We start from the raw sequence: 14,276 nt of genomic DNA, 5'->3' as shown, positions 1-14,276 counted from the left end.
AACTGCATTCTTCGACTGTATCTCGTTTATCAGACGATCTACGACGAGTGAAGGCCTCACGCTTGACTGCTGGATACCTGCTTCATCACTGTCCTGCGCGCTACCACAGCCCTCCCGCATACGCATGGTCAAAGGATGATACCCAGCACATAGATCGGTGTCATAGATCGGTGTGATGAACCCGACACACCTCTCCTCGTCCTCGTCCGCCCGTCAACGCTCGCAGAACCGTCTCTCGATCCAGTCGAACTTCTCGGGGCTGTCTCACCTGCATTCACGGCGGGCGTCGAGCTATTCCGTCCGCTCCCAGGCCGGCGACCATGCGCAGGCCGCCGGAGCTTCTACCGGCGTAGACAGCAGCCAGACGGCAATAACGGAGGAGATCAGTGAGATAAAACGCTACGAGGACTTTACCACGATCGACTGGGTGCAGGATGCTGTCCAGGAACAGACTCGCCGGCGTATACGGAGGACGGAGGGAGCCCGGTTCTGGGACCAGGAGGGCACATTTGGATGGAGACGGAAGCTCGACGAAGCTTACGATGCGGGCCAGGCATGGCTTGTGATGACGATTGTTGGAGTGGCCATTGGTCTTAATGCCGGGTTTTTGAATATTGTTACGGAATGGCTGGCTGACGTGAAGCTGGGATACTGCACGACCGGGTTTTACCTGAACGAAGCCTTTTGCTGCTGGGGCGCAGAGGATGGTAGGCAATTCCTTAGAACTCTAGGAGTTAGCTATATCCTTGACTGACCATATCTACTTATCTAGGATGCCCTGAGTGGAAGCGATGGAGTACTCTCCCACCCATTAATTATATTGTCCACTTTATATTTGCGGTATGATTGAACACGTCATACATACTTGTTACATCCTTATAGATAAGTGTCTAACAATATTCTAGATTCTCTTTTCATTTTGCTCCGCGGGGCTTGTTGATGCATTTGCACCCTACGCTGCAGGGTCTGGCATATCTGAAATCAAAGTCATCATCGCTGGATTTATTATGAAAGGCTTCCTCGGTGCACGAACGCTGGTGATAAAGTCACTTGCCCTACCGCTATCCATTGGCTCTGGCCTCGCCATCGGTAAAGAGGGACCTAGTGTTCATTTCGCCGTCTGTACGGGCAACGTTATATCGCGTTGGTTCAGCAAATATAAACGAAATGCTGCCAAAACTAGGGAGGTTCTAACCGCAACCTCTGCCGCCGGTGTCGCAGTGGCTTTCGGAAGCCCCATTGGTGGAGTGTTATTTTCTCTCGAGGTTCGCTAATAATGCACCGGTTACATCTATATTGCCGAGTTACTTACTGTTGTATAGGAAATGGCCTCGTACTTCCCGCTGAAGACTCTCTGGAGAAGTTACTTCTGTGCCTTGGTCGCAACCGGCGTCCTTGCTGTATGTCTGCCTGCGCCCTATACCACTTTAATAGTGCTAACAGCGAACTAGATAATAAACCCATTCCGGACGGGACAACTGGTCATGTTCCAGGTCCAGTACGATCGATCGTGGCACTCATTTGAGATCATCTTCTTCATCATACTTGGAATTTTCGGAGGACTGTATGGCGCCTTTATTATGAAGTGGAACCTACGAGCACAGGCGTTCAGGAAGAAATATCTTTCGAAACACCCGATCATGGAAGCCACGGTCCTCGCAGGCCTAACGGCTTTGGTTTGCTATCCAAACATGTTCTTGAGAATCAATATGACCGAGATGATGGAGATACTCTTTCGGGAGTGTGAAGGGCCCCATGATTATAACGGGATCTGCCAGTGAGTATATTTCACTTCCATAATCAGGTGAGAGCCAGCATGCTAATCAAATCTGCAGAGCGAAAAATCGCTGGTCCATGGTCCTTTCTCTTTTGGCGGCAACCATTCTACGCATATTCTTCGTTATTATATCCTATGGGTGTAAGGTCCCGGCTGGTATTTTCGTGCCGTCCATGGCCGTTGGCGCCTCGTTCGGCAGAATGGTCGGAATACTTGTCCAAGCCCTTCACCAGAGGTTCCCAGATTCGCAATTCTTTGCGTCCTGCGAACCCGATGTCCCTTGTATCACTCCGGGGACGTATGCCCTTCTTGGTGCTGGTGCTGCATTGAGCGGAATAATGCACCTAACCATTTCAGTGACGGTTATTATGTATGAGTTAACCGGCGCCTTGACTTATATTCTTCCTACAATGGTAAGACCCCAGTCTGACACTTTTGTTTCCAATAGTGTTGAAGATGCACCTTGACTAAAATTTACTTGTTTCTTTGAATAGATTGTCGTCGGAGTAACGAAAGCAGTCAGCGACCAGTTTGGTAAAGGAGGTATTGCTGATCGCATGATATGGTTTAATGGGTTTCCATTCCTCGACAGCAAGGAGGAACATATATTCAACGTCCCCGTTTCCCATGCAATGACTAGCAACCCTGTTGTATTCCCCGAGGCCGGCCTTTCTATCAGCAAAGCTGAACAACTTCTACGGAAGCATAAGTTCCAAGGGTTTCCCGTCGTTGAGGATTACGACTCAATGACGCTAGTTGGGTTCATCGGCCGAACTGAGCTTCAATATGCTATTAGGCGTGCAAAACGAGAGGGACTACTGGCACCAAACGCTAGATGTCAATTTGTCCGCCTGTCGACGTCCATGGGCGGCGGTCCGGCATCAAGCTCTCAGTCTAGTGACATATTTGGACCACCTACACCGTTGTCTTCCTCGCCCCCTCCAGACGGCGAGCGACACAATACGGGAGCACCGACAACATTCGATGATATAGCATCGTCCTCGGGCACCCGGGTAATCGACTTGAGCCCCTACGTCGACTTGGCTCCAATAACCGTCCATCCACGCCTTGCCCTCGAAACTGTAATGGAAATCTTCAAGAAGATGGGCCCACGAGTTATCCTAGTTGAGCATCGTGGCCAACTATCAGGGTTAGTCACCGTAAAGGACTGTCTAAAGTACCAATTCAAGGTGGAGCATCAGGAACACGCGGATGCAAATGCTGCCGCTGGTGGTGATCCTACCGCTGGAATTCACGCAGGGCCGGAGGAAGGGATCATAGAGAAGAAGGCGTGGCAACTTATTCAATGGGTGACTGGCCACGCAAAGCGGATATTCAGGCTAAAGGGATCTGGTACAGGATCAGGAGGATACGCACCAGTTTCTCAAGAGGAATTGAGAAGGCGTGACTCGACAGAGATAGTCGATGGCACTGAAGAGCTCGATGCTCATTTTGAATTAGAAGAGAGAGATCGTTAGGGTGAATGCCTACGATATTGGATTTCCTTTTCTGTAATAACGTTATGTATGACACGATAGATATATATGTATGCCAATTCACCGGAATTAACGACATAGCATGCTTCTCTATTCTAAAGCCACAGGTGTTCCTCTAGTGCTGCTGAACTCCTATTTATATACATGTTTAATCCTCAAGGGCAATCAAATCATCGTCTTCGTCCCTTTTTCGATTACCAGTTAATCTAATACTTTCTTCATCTGCACAAACCCGGGTACCAGCACCAGTGCTAGTATTGGAAACTTCATTATCCTTCGGCTTCTCCTCTCGCATACCAACAATAATGCATCCGGCAGCCATCAAGGTGGCGCCAACCAACCACTGGGCAGTAACATTCTCCTGGAAAACAAGCATACCCAGCACAGCCGTGACGAGAAAGTTTGCTGTAGTGTTTGTGATGGTTACCTTGGTTGTCGATGGAGAGGCAGTCAATGCACGAGTGAAAAGCGTCCACATAATGAAATTGGAGAGAAGATTCAACCCGAAGAAGCCCTGGAGAGGTTAGTATAAGATATTATATGCATATAAAATCGATATCGAGTGCATAGGTATCTGATAATACATACAGCTCGAACTATGTATTCCACCACCACATCCACGGTGGTAGTCGCTCCAGATGACGAGAAGGGATGAGATATTGCCCGCGAGATGCTAGTTGTAAGCTCCGTCGTAGTCCTATTCAACCATTAGCAAGGTCTACAGAATATATCTTCTGTGGCTAGCAGTTATTAATTAAACATGTCGACGAAGTTCTTTGGATACTTCCAAGGTATACCAGCCGTTATATGTACCATATCCCGTGATTGCAACGATATAAAAATCAAGATCGTACGAAGACTTAAGATATCGACGGAGATGAACCTACAATTTCGCAAACAGTCCATTCATCGCAGCAAATGCGCCACTAGCAAGGGCAAGCGTCAGCCATTTCGACTGCTGGCTCATTGTCGCGTCCTTGTGGGTTTCGTGGAGTTCTTCCTTTCCCGCCTGCTTCGAGCGGCCCTCTGTCGATACCGGTCAGCTTTTGCGCTCCAAGGAAGGCCGATTAGGGATGCTCCGTACCATCGGGGCCCTTGACATTCCGTCGCCTCGCCATTTTTAGGCTAGTTCCCACTGCAGATTATGATGACTGTCGGTTTATCCTGGTTGTATTTGCTTGGTCAAAATGGATCTGGTGGCTCGGCGTGGGCTCGTAACAGGCTGCCAAGGGACGGTCATAGCAAGCCCCTGACTTTATGCGCCTCCGGACAGGCAAAACACGGCCGGCGAAGACAGTGTGATGCGGGATAACTATTTTACGAGGTGGTTCTATTCCATATGCGACGTCTACAGATATTCTGGGATGGAAATAATGATAGAGAATTGATCATCAAGTTTTATACTCCGTACGTCTATTTGGATATCAAATTGAACAACAGACCGTAATACACGCCTGGCTCCATCCTCCCCCATCATTTTCCTGGCTAACATGCCATGTTCGTCGTAGTTTACGCCGTCATCAATAACTATAGAGCCAAGGAGTGAAGAAAATAGTCATCAACGTGATAAAATGAGGAAGATTAAAAATCTAACAGGTATCCTGCATAGATTCGAGATCCAAACATCATAACTGTGACCTATATGGGTCTACATCTCCTCGACTGCACAGTTGGGGTGCAGCACATATACCACTTTGGGCTCGGCTGCAGGTTGCGCTCCACCGTCAGTCTCCATCAGCCCTTCTCCACGGATTTGCATGAGGATATTATCCTATTTGACGATGACCATGTTAGTGATGAAAAGGACAGTGTATGGGGGCGAGTAATAGACATACCTTGACCATTCTCTTCAGTATCTTCGTCACCAAGTCTCGCTCTTGCTCTAGCTCTTCCTCATTATTTAACTCAGACTCGACCTGTTCGAGGTAATAAAGGATAAGGTCCTCCTCCTCAACTCCCTCACCGGTCCGGGTCTCGTCATCGTTGACACGACGAACGAGAACATTCAGGACACGCATGTATTTATCATAGGTGATCTTCATCTTTTGTGGTCGACTCTCGGCAGTACTCTGTTGCGCGTCTGTTTGCTGCTGTGTATCGTCGTCCTCGTCCATCATGTGCTGGTCATCAGCAGCCGTTTGGTTGTTTCCTGCAGCGGCGGCAGCAGCATCTTCCTCATCATCAACCTCTACATCATCCTTCTCAACAGTAACGATACTCTGTCTCAGCAAGTCATAGGCTTCCATCACGAAACTGGGAATGACCTCTTCAACACAGTTCGCCTTCGCCACGGCTTCAGATAATCGAATCAAACTCTCCAGTTGTCGAACGGTAATTCGATAACTGCTCCGGCCCATACCTCCCTGTGAATCATCGGCACGAAGTTCCTTGTATTTAACAACGACCAAAGCCCTAGCTTCTTCGGTAAAGACTGGTCGGAATGTCCGTGCAAATCGAATATATCTTTGTAACTGCTCTGTGGATAAATCGGGTTTCACTGCTTCATCCCGGTTCATGTGGACATTCACAATGTGATTTGCCAGGTTTCTATCAACCGCTTCATTTGGATCGTCTCGAATTACGAAGAAAAGATCAAAACGACTCATAATAGGAGCACTGAAGTTAAGGTTTCCTCGGAGAGTAGTCTTGGGGTTGTATCTCCCTCCTATAGGATTCGCAGCTGCCAGGATACTTGCTCGCGCATTGAGGGTTGTATGGATTCCAGCTTTGGCAATAGATATGGTTTGCTGTTCCATAGCTTCGTGGATAGCAACCTGGTCGCTCACATCCATCTTGTCGAATTCGTCAATTGCACAGATTCCACCGCCGTTCTATAGATATATTAGTAAAAGGTTATCTTTAATTAGGTATAGAAATTTAGGTTGAAACCTACCGCAAGCATCAGCGCTCCAGCTTCAATAGTGAACTCCCCAGTTTCTGGGTCCTTAACAACGGCAGCAGTGAGACCAGCTGCAGACGACGCTTTACCACTGGTATATACTGCTCGTGGATGCAGCTTACAAATGTACCTAGAAGGAAGCCAGTTAGCCCACGAAACAAACATATCACGACGAAGTGAGATCTGGGTAGCCATACTTTAAAAACTGACTCTTGCTCGTCGACGGATCGCCAACAATGCAAATATTAATATCACCACGAAGTTGCATCGATTCCTCCACCGTTCGTTTACTGACACCTCCGACCAATTGCAGGAGCAAACCTTTTTTAATTTGCTGATGACCATAAATCATAGGCGCTATAGAGTCGATAAGTCGAGCGTAGATATACTCAGAATGCACCAACTCCTTTAGATCCTGGACCTCGTAGGGGGTAAGCGTTTGAAGTAAGGCCTTTTGTGCCATATCTTCGACTTCTTCGGGCAGCTCAGCCTGATTCAAGGAGGCAAGAATATTTGGAGATTGACCCTGTAAGTTCTGGTTTGATGATTGGCCGGGAGTAGACAAGTCTGGCGTTATCATACATGCCAGGAATGCCATGCGGTATGTGAGATCCCGCACACCGAGTGATTTCAAGCCAGTAACACCGTTTCCTCCGGCATCTCCGCCTCTGAAATTTCCGTAATCCCTGGTTGCTTCAGGTCGAACACCGGGTGTCCCAATCTGGCTGACATCTGGAATAACAACAAGTGTTCCGGTGAATATACACCTTTCACCAGCCTTTGCACGGTCAACCATCTCTCCACGTAAGATAACGTCCATAGTTCTAGGCATGCTTCCCGTTGGTATCTCATGTGACGACTCCTGCAGCTTAACTTTCTGCCAATCCACAAAGGTACTTTTTCTAATATCTAAGCGCCATCCAATGCGATTACCGCAAGTTGGGTTGGTGCACTGGGTAGGCTCGGTGAATTTAAAGCTCTGCTCGATATCCGCACAAACAATGTTGCAAGTTTCACAAATAAATGTTCCCATCGCGAGTTCTGGACGCACTTCAGACGTTCTCGTCACGGTGCCTGATATCGAAGAAAGCATTCCAATCTGGGCCGTTCGAAGCTGTCTGAGCCTGGAGACTAGCGGAAGATTGTAGAATGCAAGCGTAAACACCTTATCCGTCTGTTGGTATCTGGTCTTTCCGGCAAGGTCGTCGGGTTCGGTGCTGTCGAGTGCTACCGTGGAGGTACCAGCCTGTGACGAATGGCTTCCAAGCTGTTTATGTGCACGGAAATACTGGGGTTCATATTTCGCGATTAAATTATGTAGTGCCTTGGTGAGGTAGGGCTGAAATCTGTAGTACTGGTTCACGATGGCATCGGCCAGTACTTGATTCGGTAAGGAGGTAAGGTGGGTGAAGTCGACGTAGAGGGTAGAAAGCTGTAGTTTTTGCATTCCATGGATCTGAGAGATGTAGTATTTATCACTGAGCATCTCCGATGATGTAGGAGGGACGCCGGACGACATGGGGTCTTCAATGTGCGTTTCCAGCAGTTCTTCGAAGGCTTGCTGTACTTTTTCACCGGCGACATCGCGGACAACGGGAGGTCCTCTGCCATACATGGGATGTCGGGGCCGCCGCGACGACCTGCTCCCTGGTCCTACAAGCTGGTCATCTGCGAATTCGGGTGCCTCGCTCATGGGCGCATTGCTCTCTGAGGGAAGTGGGAGGCGGGATCGCTGCGAGCTGTCCAGCACAGGGCCGGTGCCTGGCTCGGAGGTCATGAGGAGATCCAGCATGGACGACATGATGGCTTATCATTAATAAGAGCGAACTGGCGGGTGTTTGGAGAGAAATTGATCTTTGTCTTCTCGTTCTTCGTGGAAATTCAAGCGAAGTTGACAAAACGCGTAGTTCGCGTTACGCGTAAAGTGGTTTAGCACGTGATTCATATCAAATATCTACGGAGAGTATATAGAGTAGATTATAGAATAGAATATAGAGTAGAGTAGAGTAGAGTAGAATAGAGTATAGATATAGTATAGAGAGAGTATAACTGAAATAATATTGCTAGTCTAGTAATGGTCGTTAACTCATGATCGTGAAATGCATAAACGACATCAAAGCACGTTAACCACTCTCCACGTCGACTCATATCCATTCGCTATATCGGACTGGCAGCTCGTTCAGGATCCCCTCAGAACCGTAGCCCACGCCGAGTAGGCGGACTCTTTCGATCTTGCCGCCAAAGTCGTCCTCCACGGTGCTGTGCCAGTCTTCCAGGTACGCGCGGATCGCATCGATGATATCCGGGTCGTCCTCGATGAGCAAGGCAATAGCATCATACCCTCCTGCACCAGGAACAACGCCGCCAATAACGCCGTCAAGCTTGCCCAGAGCGTCTAATAGTTCAGTCTGCACCAAGGGTTCGACTGGCACGCCGCTCTTCTTCGTCATCGTTTTAATCCACATTCTCGATTTAAGAAGTAGACTGCGGACCTCGTTGAAGTTACCTGTTCCCGGACCGAGGGTGAGTTTCTTCAGCTCAAGACGAATCTTCTCGTTATTCAATTGTAGACTAGACCATATGGCATCTGCTTCCTCGCGGTTTTCCTCTCGCCAACGAAGCAGCTTTTTAACCATGCCCGGAGTCTGGGAGCCGCAGTCAACGTCACAGAGCACCATCTGCATCCCCCCAGGAAGTTCAAACCCGACATCATTGCATTCGGTGTCCCATGGAGCACTCGTGTTGAGATCTTCAACGATGGAGAAGAGGCGATCTTCAAACTTGGGCGAGCCAGGCTCACCTAGTTCAGCAAGCACGGATGGAGAAAAGCGCCGATAGTAGCATGATCCGTAGACGGCGGCAGCAACATCGAAACCGGAGCCTATTTTCCCCTGGGCGGCGCAGTGAGCTGCCTGGGCGAGGTTATGGAGCTTCTGCCTGTTCTGCGCGAGCTTCTCCGGCGGTACCGTACGATGAACGACGAGCGCGGACACCAGCGCAGTTACCAGTGCAGCGGACGATCCCAGTCCCGTCTTGTGCGCATCCTGCAGCCGCACTCCGAACTTCTTGAATCCTGCAGGGCCTCCCTGGGGCGCACTGCTGGCCGTGGTTTCGGAATAATAGTCGTCGTCCGCCAGAATGGTGATGGCGAGCGAGCCGATGTTCTGGGACGCAGAGACATAGCTCGCGTAGGTCAGGGCATAGTTGAGAGATGTCTCGACGAACGGGTTCCGCGGTCTATCTCCAATTAGTTTATATCAAAGCCGGGGTTATATTAGATGGTGAAACCAAGGGTAAACAAGACCGGGAACAGATACGAAAGACAAACAACGATACGAAGGACGGGAAGAGGAAAGACAAGAAGAAAGGAGCCACAAACCCGTCGCCTGTTTGCACGGCTTTAACGCCGCCTCCGTTGTCTGATCGCCGGATCTTGTATTCCCATACGGCATCGACAAACTGCGGCGACCTGACGGTGACGGTATCTTCCTCCTGCGCCACGTCCGACTTCTCAGCTGCCTCACCCTCCAGCTGAACAGTGTCTGCCTGTGTTTGCGTATCCGCGGTCCGTCTCTCGATGTTCTGCTGCTGCACGACGACATGGATCCTGGCGTCCAGAGCGCAGACGGTGCCTGTGTAATCTCTATCCAGGACCAGGTAGCCTCCCGCAAGCAGCACCTTTCCAGGCGCAGATACGGCCGTCTCAGTCGGCGGCTGTCGTTGAGCCATGTCTCTTGCTGCCCGCGCAACCCTCATGCTGACTGCGTTGCGAGCGACGACTGCGTTACGGGCGAGCTCGAGATGGCGGGACGAACTGTCGGCGGCGTCGGAGTGGGATGGCGATGGATCTGTGGCTTGCGGCCGCGATCTCATCTCAGTCGCTGTCCAGGTAAGCTTCTAAGCTTACTTGCTAGCTGCGTCTCTAGCTGCAGGCCGCGGTGGCTCGTTTGGCGATGTGGCTGAATCTCATTAGCTGTATATTAGCTCCGGTTAAGGGGCGCAACCTGGCTCTCTCACTCGCTGGTGGAGTAGGAAATATGCGAAATATGCGAAAATAAGTGGAATTAGCTCCGGAAGGGCCCCTTTTGCATCGTGAGACCGGCTTTGCCTTGGTTTTGCTGCTTTTTTGCGGATTTAATCCTGGCAGGTTGGTCTGAGATCGAGATATTAAGTCGTGGAGTCTCTCTTGAGTCTCCTGTTTCATTCAACATACGGAGTACACAACTTCTTTCTACCAATTTGTCCGCCACAAAAGTCCAAGATGCGTAAGAAGCTTATCTTCCTTGGAAAGTCTTGTCGTTGCTTGCCTTGCTAACGAAGGATGGCAGATCTCTATCGCAGCCAAGCAAGGTCGCTGGCCTGGTACGACGCCGAAGGAGAGCCCCCAAGCCGCAATCCGTTCAGGAGAACCAGATCGCGCCCCGAGAGGACGCCGACGTCGAACCTGGAAGCCGGCGGTGAGAACTACACGATGTCGAACATGAACTCGAACGGAAACGCGGAGACTACGTGCGGTGTCGCGCCCTCGACGGCGGGAACAGATGGCCTTCAGGGAGGCACGGAGTCCATCACCAGCACGGAACCTCTCACTCGCGGTCTGGGAGGCGTCAAGCCTGCCGATGAGGGCGTCCAGAGAGGTTCAGAGGGCTCGGAGTCGGTCGATAAACAGCAGACTACGCAGGTCGAGGAGCCGGCTGCCAAACACAAACCGACATTTACAGTCGCTGGACAGTTACGAGCTACCGTGTTCAGCTCCTGGATCAACCTTCTCTTGTTTGCCGTTCCTGTTGGAAGTACGTTCTCATAAACCGTGGAGATGGTGGTTGATCTGCTAACAGGCCTATAGTTATCATGTACTATGTCAAAGCCAACTCAATCGCCGTTTTCGTCGTCAACTTCATCGCTATCATGTAAGAGACGTGCCATTGGAGAACTAGATGCCAGGTAGCTAACCATTGAACAGTCCCCTTGCTTCAATGCTCGGTTTCGCGACAGAGGAAATCGCCATGCGGTATATATACACCTCGGGATCAACACTTGTTCTATCTCTAACAATATTTGCAGAACTGGAGAAACTATCGGCGGTCTTCTCAATGCGACCTTTGGGTAAGCAGTCTGCTATTCCAATAAGCCAGTTCTTCGAGCTAACAATAGCTAGAAATGCCGTTGAACTTATCGTGTCCATTCTTGCCTTGTTCAAGAACGAGATCATTATCGTGCAAACATCCTTGATCGGCAGTATCCTGTCCAATCTGCTCCTGGTCATGGGCATGTCCTTCTTCGTCGGAGGAGTAAACCGTATGGAACAGAATTTCAATGTGACAGTGGCCCAGACAGCCTCCAGTCTTCTCGCGCTGGCTGTCGGCAGTCTCATCATCCCCACGGCCTTCCATACCTGGTCAGGAAGTATGTTATCCAGACATCCACCTTCTAACATTCGTTCGCTAACTGTATATCAATTAGATGGCGAGGCTGGAATTGCTCAAATTTCCCGAGGTTAGTGGCCATCTCCTGCCACAAGAATGTGCCTTGTTAACCCGATATCTAGGCACAAGTGTAATCTTGCTCATCGTCTATGGAGCCTATCTGTTTTTCCAGCTCAAGTCCCATTCCTCAATCTTCAACAAGCCCAGCGAGAAGGTTGAAAAGAGATCAAGATCCAAGAAGGTCGAGGAAGGCGATGCCACCAAGGGCATTGCTCAAATTGGTGCTGGATTTTCGGCTTCCATGGGAGGACGTAACGCCCAACAGAACCCGATCGTTATCCCCGAGGAGCAGGAGGAGGAGCCTCAGCTTAGCGTCTTCGTTGCCGTCCTTACTCTTTGCGTTTCAACTGCTCTAGTCGCCCTTTGTGCAGAGGCAATGGTATGCACATACCCTTGTGAGGTTCCTTTGATCGATTTATCGACTCACAATCTATATAGGTCTCTTCTATCGACGCAATTACCGCCACCGGTGGCATATCGGAAACCTTTGTCGGCCTGATCCTCCTGCCTATTGTTGGAAATGCTGCAGAGCATGCTACTGCAGTGACAGTGGCCGCTAAGGATAAGATGGACCTCTCGATCGGAGTTGCTGTCGGGTCTAGTATGCAGATTGCCCTGCTCGTACTACCGCTACTTGTAGTTATTGGTTGGATTGCCGGTACGTCCCCAACCTCATACTTATATATTCCTTATTATCACGCTCCAGACTCAAATACTAACGATATGCTACCCGATTATAGGAAAGGATGACATGGTACCGAAGCCTAGCCCTCTAATATTACCATCTTTTAAGCATACTAACAAAGAACTAGACACTGTATTTCGATGGATTCCAGGTTACTGTTCTATTCGTTACCGTTCTCTTGGTATGTAGTACTCTATCGATCGTGCATTCTATCGTGCTGACCTAGACTCTGTAACAGGTAAACTACCTTATCCAAGACGGAAAGTCACACTGGCTGGAAGGAGTCCAGTTAATGACCCTATACATCATCATTTCAGTTGCCGCTTGGTGGGCTACCCCTCCCCCCGGCCGTTTCGCGTATCTCTGCTAACCCAAAGGTCAATTGCACAGGTTCTACCCAGCCAGAAGCGAGAAAATGCCCGGAATGTCCTAGATGTCTAATACACCACTTTCATCAAGCTACATCTCGACGTCGACCGTTTCACATCATTTAATTTGAGGTTTAACCAAACATGGCCCGACAGCTTACACATTACTTACACCTACTTCCTTGCGGCGGGTAACTTGACTTTTTGACTTCTCTATACCTTGTTTGTGATTGATACCCTTCCTTGAACTTTGACGTTTTATTTGCATTCATATATCCCCCCTCTCTAAAGTCACAGTTTGTAATGCCTTTTAATTAGATTAGAAAAAGAAAGAATAAAGAATGACAGAACGTGAAAAGTGCCGAGTTTCACGGGGCGATTGAGTAGATATGCACACCCTCGGCCCGCCACCAAAGTATCATCTTCCCTTCACGCGGACAGCACGGAGTAGAGAGCGAATGAATCGATCGCTTGCCAGATGCCGAGCAAGGCACAGGACTACGTATGTTGTATTTTGCAACCTTGCCCCCGCGCCGACTAAGTTCCCGTCAGAGTCCGCATAGGCTATCGCGATCCGCCGGCCGCAGCCCTGCAGCAGATCGACGGGATGCGATGGCCAGCTCCTATCAGCTAACTACTAACCTCTAACCAAGAACTAAGCCTCTAACCAGCTACTATCCAAGAACTAAGCCTCTAACCTCTAACCAAGAACTAAGCCTCTATCTAACCTCTACCTCTAACATCTACTGGGCATGCCGAGAATGCAGCCGGGTCGAACTCTCTTGCGTCCACCGTTTCTATCTCAAGTCTCCTTTCTCCCCCGACTGCCTGTCTGTCTGCCGGGTGACCGCGCGTACAGATGGCGCGATAATGGCAAAGGGGAAGTCTCCGCACCGAAACCTGGGGTGAAACCGTTCCCGATGCGCAGAGAAAGATACAGGGAGACGAGCATGATCCCGTACCTACGGGCCGAAGAAATAACGCAAATTATCAAAGCGCAGGCGAACAAGATACATGGATTCCTGCAGCGATCGTCGAGAGCTTAGCTTAGCTACGGCGTACGTATAGCCATGACATGGCGTACGGCGTGGGGAGTCGGTGAAGCAGGCAAAGGAAGCACTCGTTATCATTTTCATTGCTGAGTTTCTATGGTATATCTTTTTTGGTAGGAGCTATATATATCAGGGCATTTTCGTTACCGTGGTCCGTTGCCGTGCATCGATGCATATCGCATGTCAAGTAAGGCCTGAGACAGAAACGTAATGGAAACACCCAGCTGTAGAAACGAAGATTAAAAAAAAGGAAGAAGTGAAAGTGTGCAAGAGAGAGGAATGATAGATGACCCAGATCCAAGAGAAAAAATAATACAGCAAGCTCCTTGGCTGAAAACGATAAAATCAAACAATCCTTATCCATGCCGATACCGATGCCTATCCTTCCATTCCCTTCCCTCGCCAGGTCCAAGTCCCATTCCAATCCGTAATAATGTAGCGCGGTCGAACCGAGAGCTATAGTCGAGCAAGAAAGTGAATAATGAAAAAAAGAGATAGATATGATCAGATGCG

At 49.5% G+C, this 14,276-nt stretch overlaps 4 protein-coding genes across 4 annotated transcripts; 1 reads left to right on the top strand and 3 right to left on the bottom strand.

Annotated features, from left to right (window-relative positions):
* Positions 1-175: 175 nt before the first annotated feature.
* Positions 176-3,255, top strand: GIQ15_02392 (chloride channel protein 3; the record flags this gene model as incomplete). The annotated part of the gene is made up of 7 exons (XM_033549809.1): positions 176-707; positions 773-840; positions 906-1,265; positions 1,323-1,400; positions 1,452-1,777; positions 1,836-2,190; positions 2,272-3,255. 7 exons carry the CDS (start codon positions 176-178, stop codon positions 3,253-3,255), a joined length of 2,703 nt encoding a protein of 900 aa, XP_033406970.1.
* Positions 3,256-3,421: 166 nt separating this feature from the next.
* On the bottom strand, positions 3,422-4,391 carry GIQ15_02391 (uncharacterized protein; the record flags this gene model as incomplete). Its single annotated transcript, XM_033549808.1, has 4 exons — positions 3,422-3,787; positions 3,862-3,970; positions 4,161-4,299; positions 4,358-4,391. The coding sequence occupies 4 exons, from the start codon at positions 4,389-4,391 to the stop codon at positions 3,422-3,424; spliced, it is 648 nt and encodes a 215-aa protein (XP_033406969.1).
* A 530-nt stretch (positions 4,392-4,921) lies between these two features.
* GIQ15_02390 (DNA replication licensing factor mcm6) lies at positions 4,922-7,973 on the bottom strand (the record flags this gene model as incomplete). Its single annotated transcript, XM_033549807.1, has 4 exons — positions 4,922-5,044; positions 5,109-6,104; positions 6,167-6,302; positions 6,370-7,973. The coding sequence occupies 4 exons, from the start codon at positions 7,971-7,973 to the stop codon at positions 4,922-4,924; spliced, it is 2,859 nt and encodes a 952-aa protein (XP_033406968.1).
* Positions 7,974-8,316: 343 nt separating this feature from the next.
* GIQ15_02389 (phosphomevalonate kinase) lies at positions 8,317-10,045 on the bottom strand (the record flags this gene model as incomplete). The annotated part of the gene is made up of 2 exons (XM_033549806.1): positions 8,317-9,409; positions 9,552-10,045. The coding sequence occupies 2 exons, from the start codon at positions 10,043-10,045 to the stop codon at positions 8,317-8,319; spliced, it is 1,587 nt and encodes a 528-aa protein (XP_033406967.1).
* Positions 10,046-14,276: the final 4,231 nt, after the last annotated feature.

Source organism: Arthroderma uncinatum (genome assembly GCF_011692745.1).
Source record: "Arthroderma uncinatum strain CBS 119779 chromosome Unknown scaffold2, whole genome shotgun sequence".
Lineage (NCBI taxonomy): Eukaryota > Fungi > Ascomycota > Eurotiomycetes > Onygenales > Arthrodermataceae > Arthroderma > Arthroderma uncinatum.
This window is presented reverse-complemented; position numbering and strand designations above follow the sequence as displayed.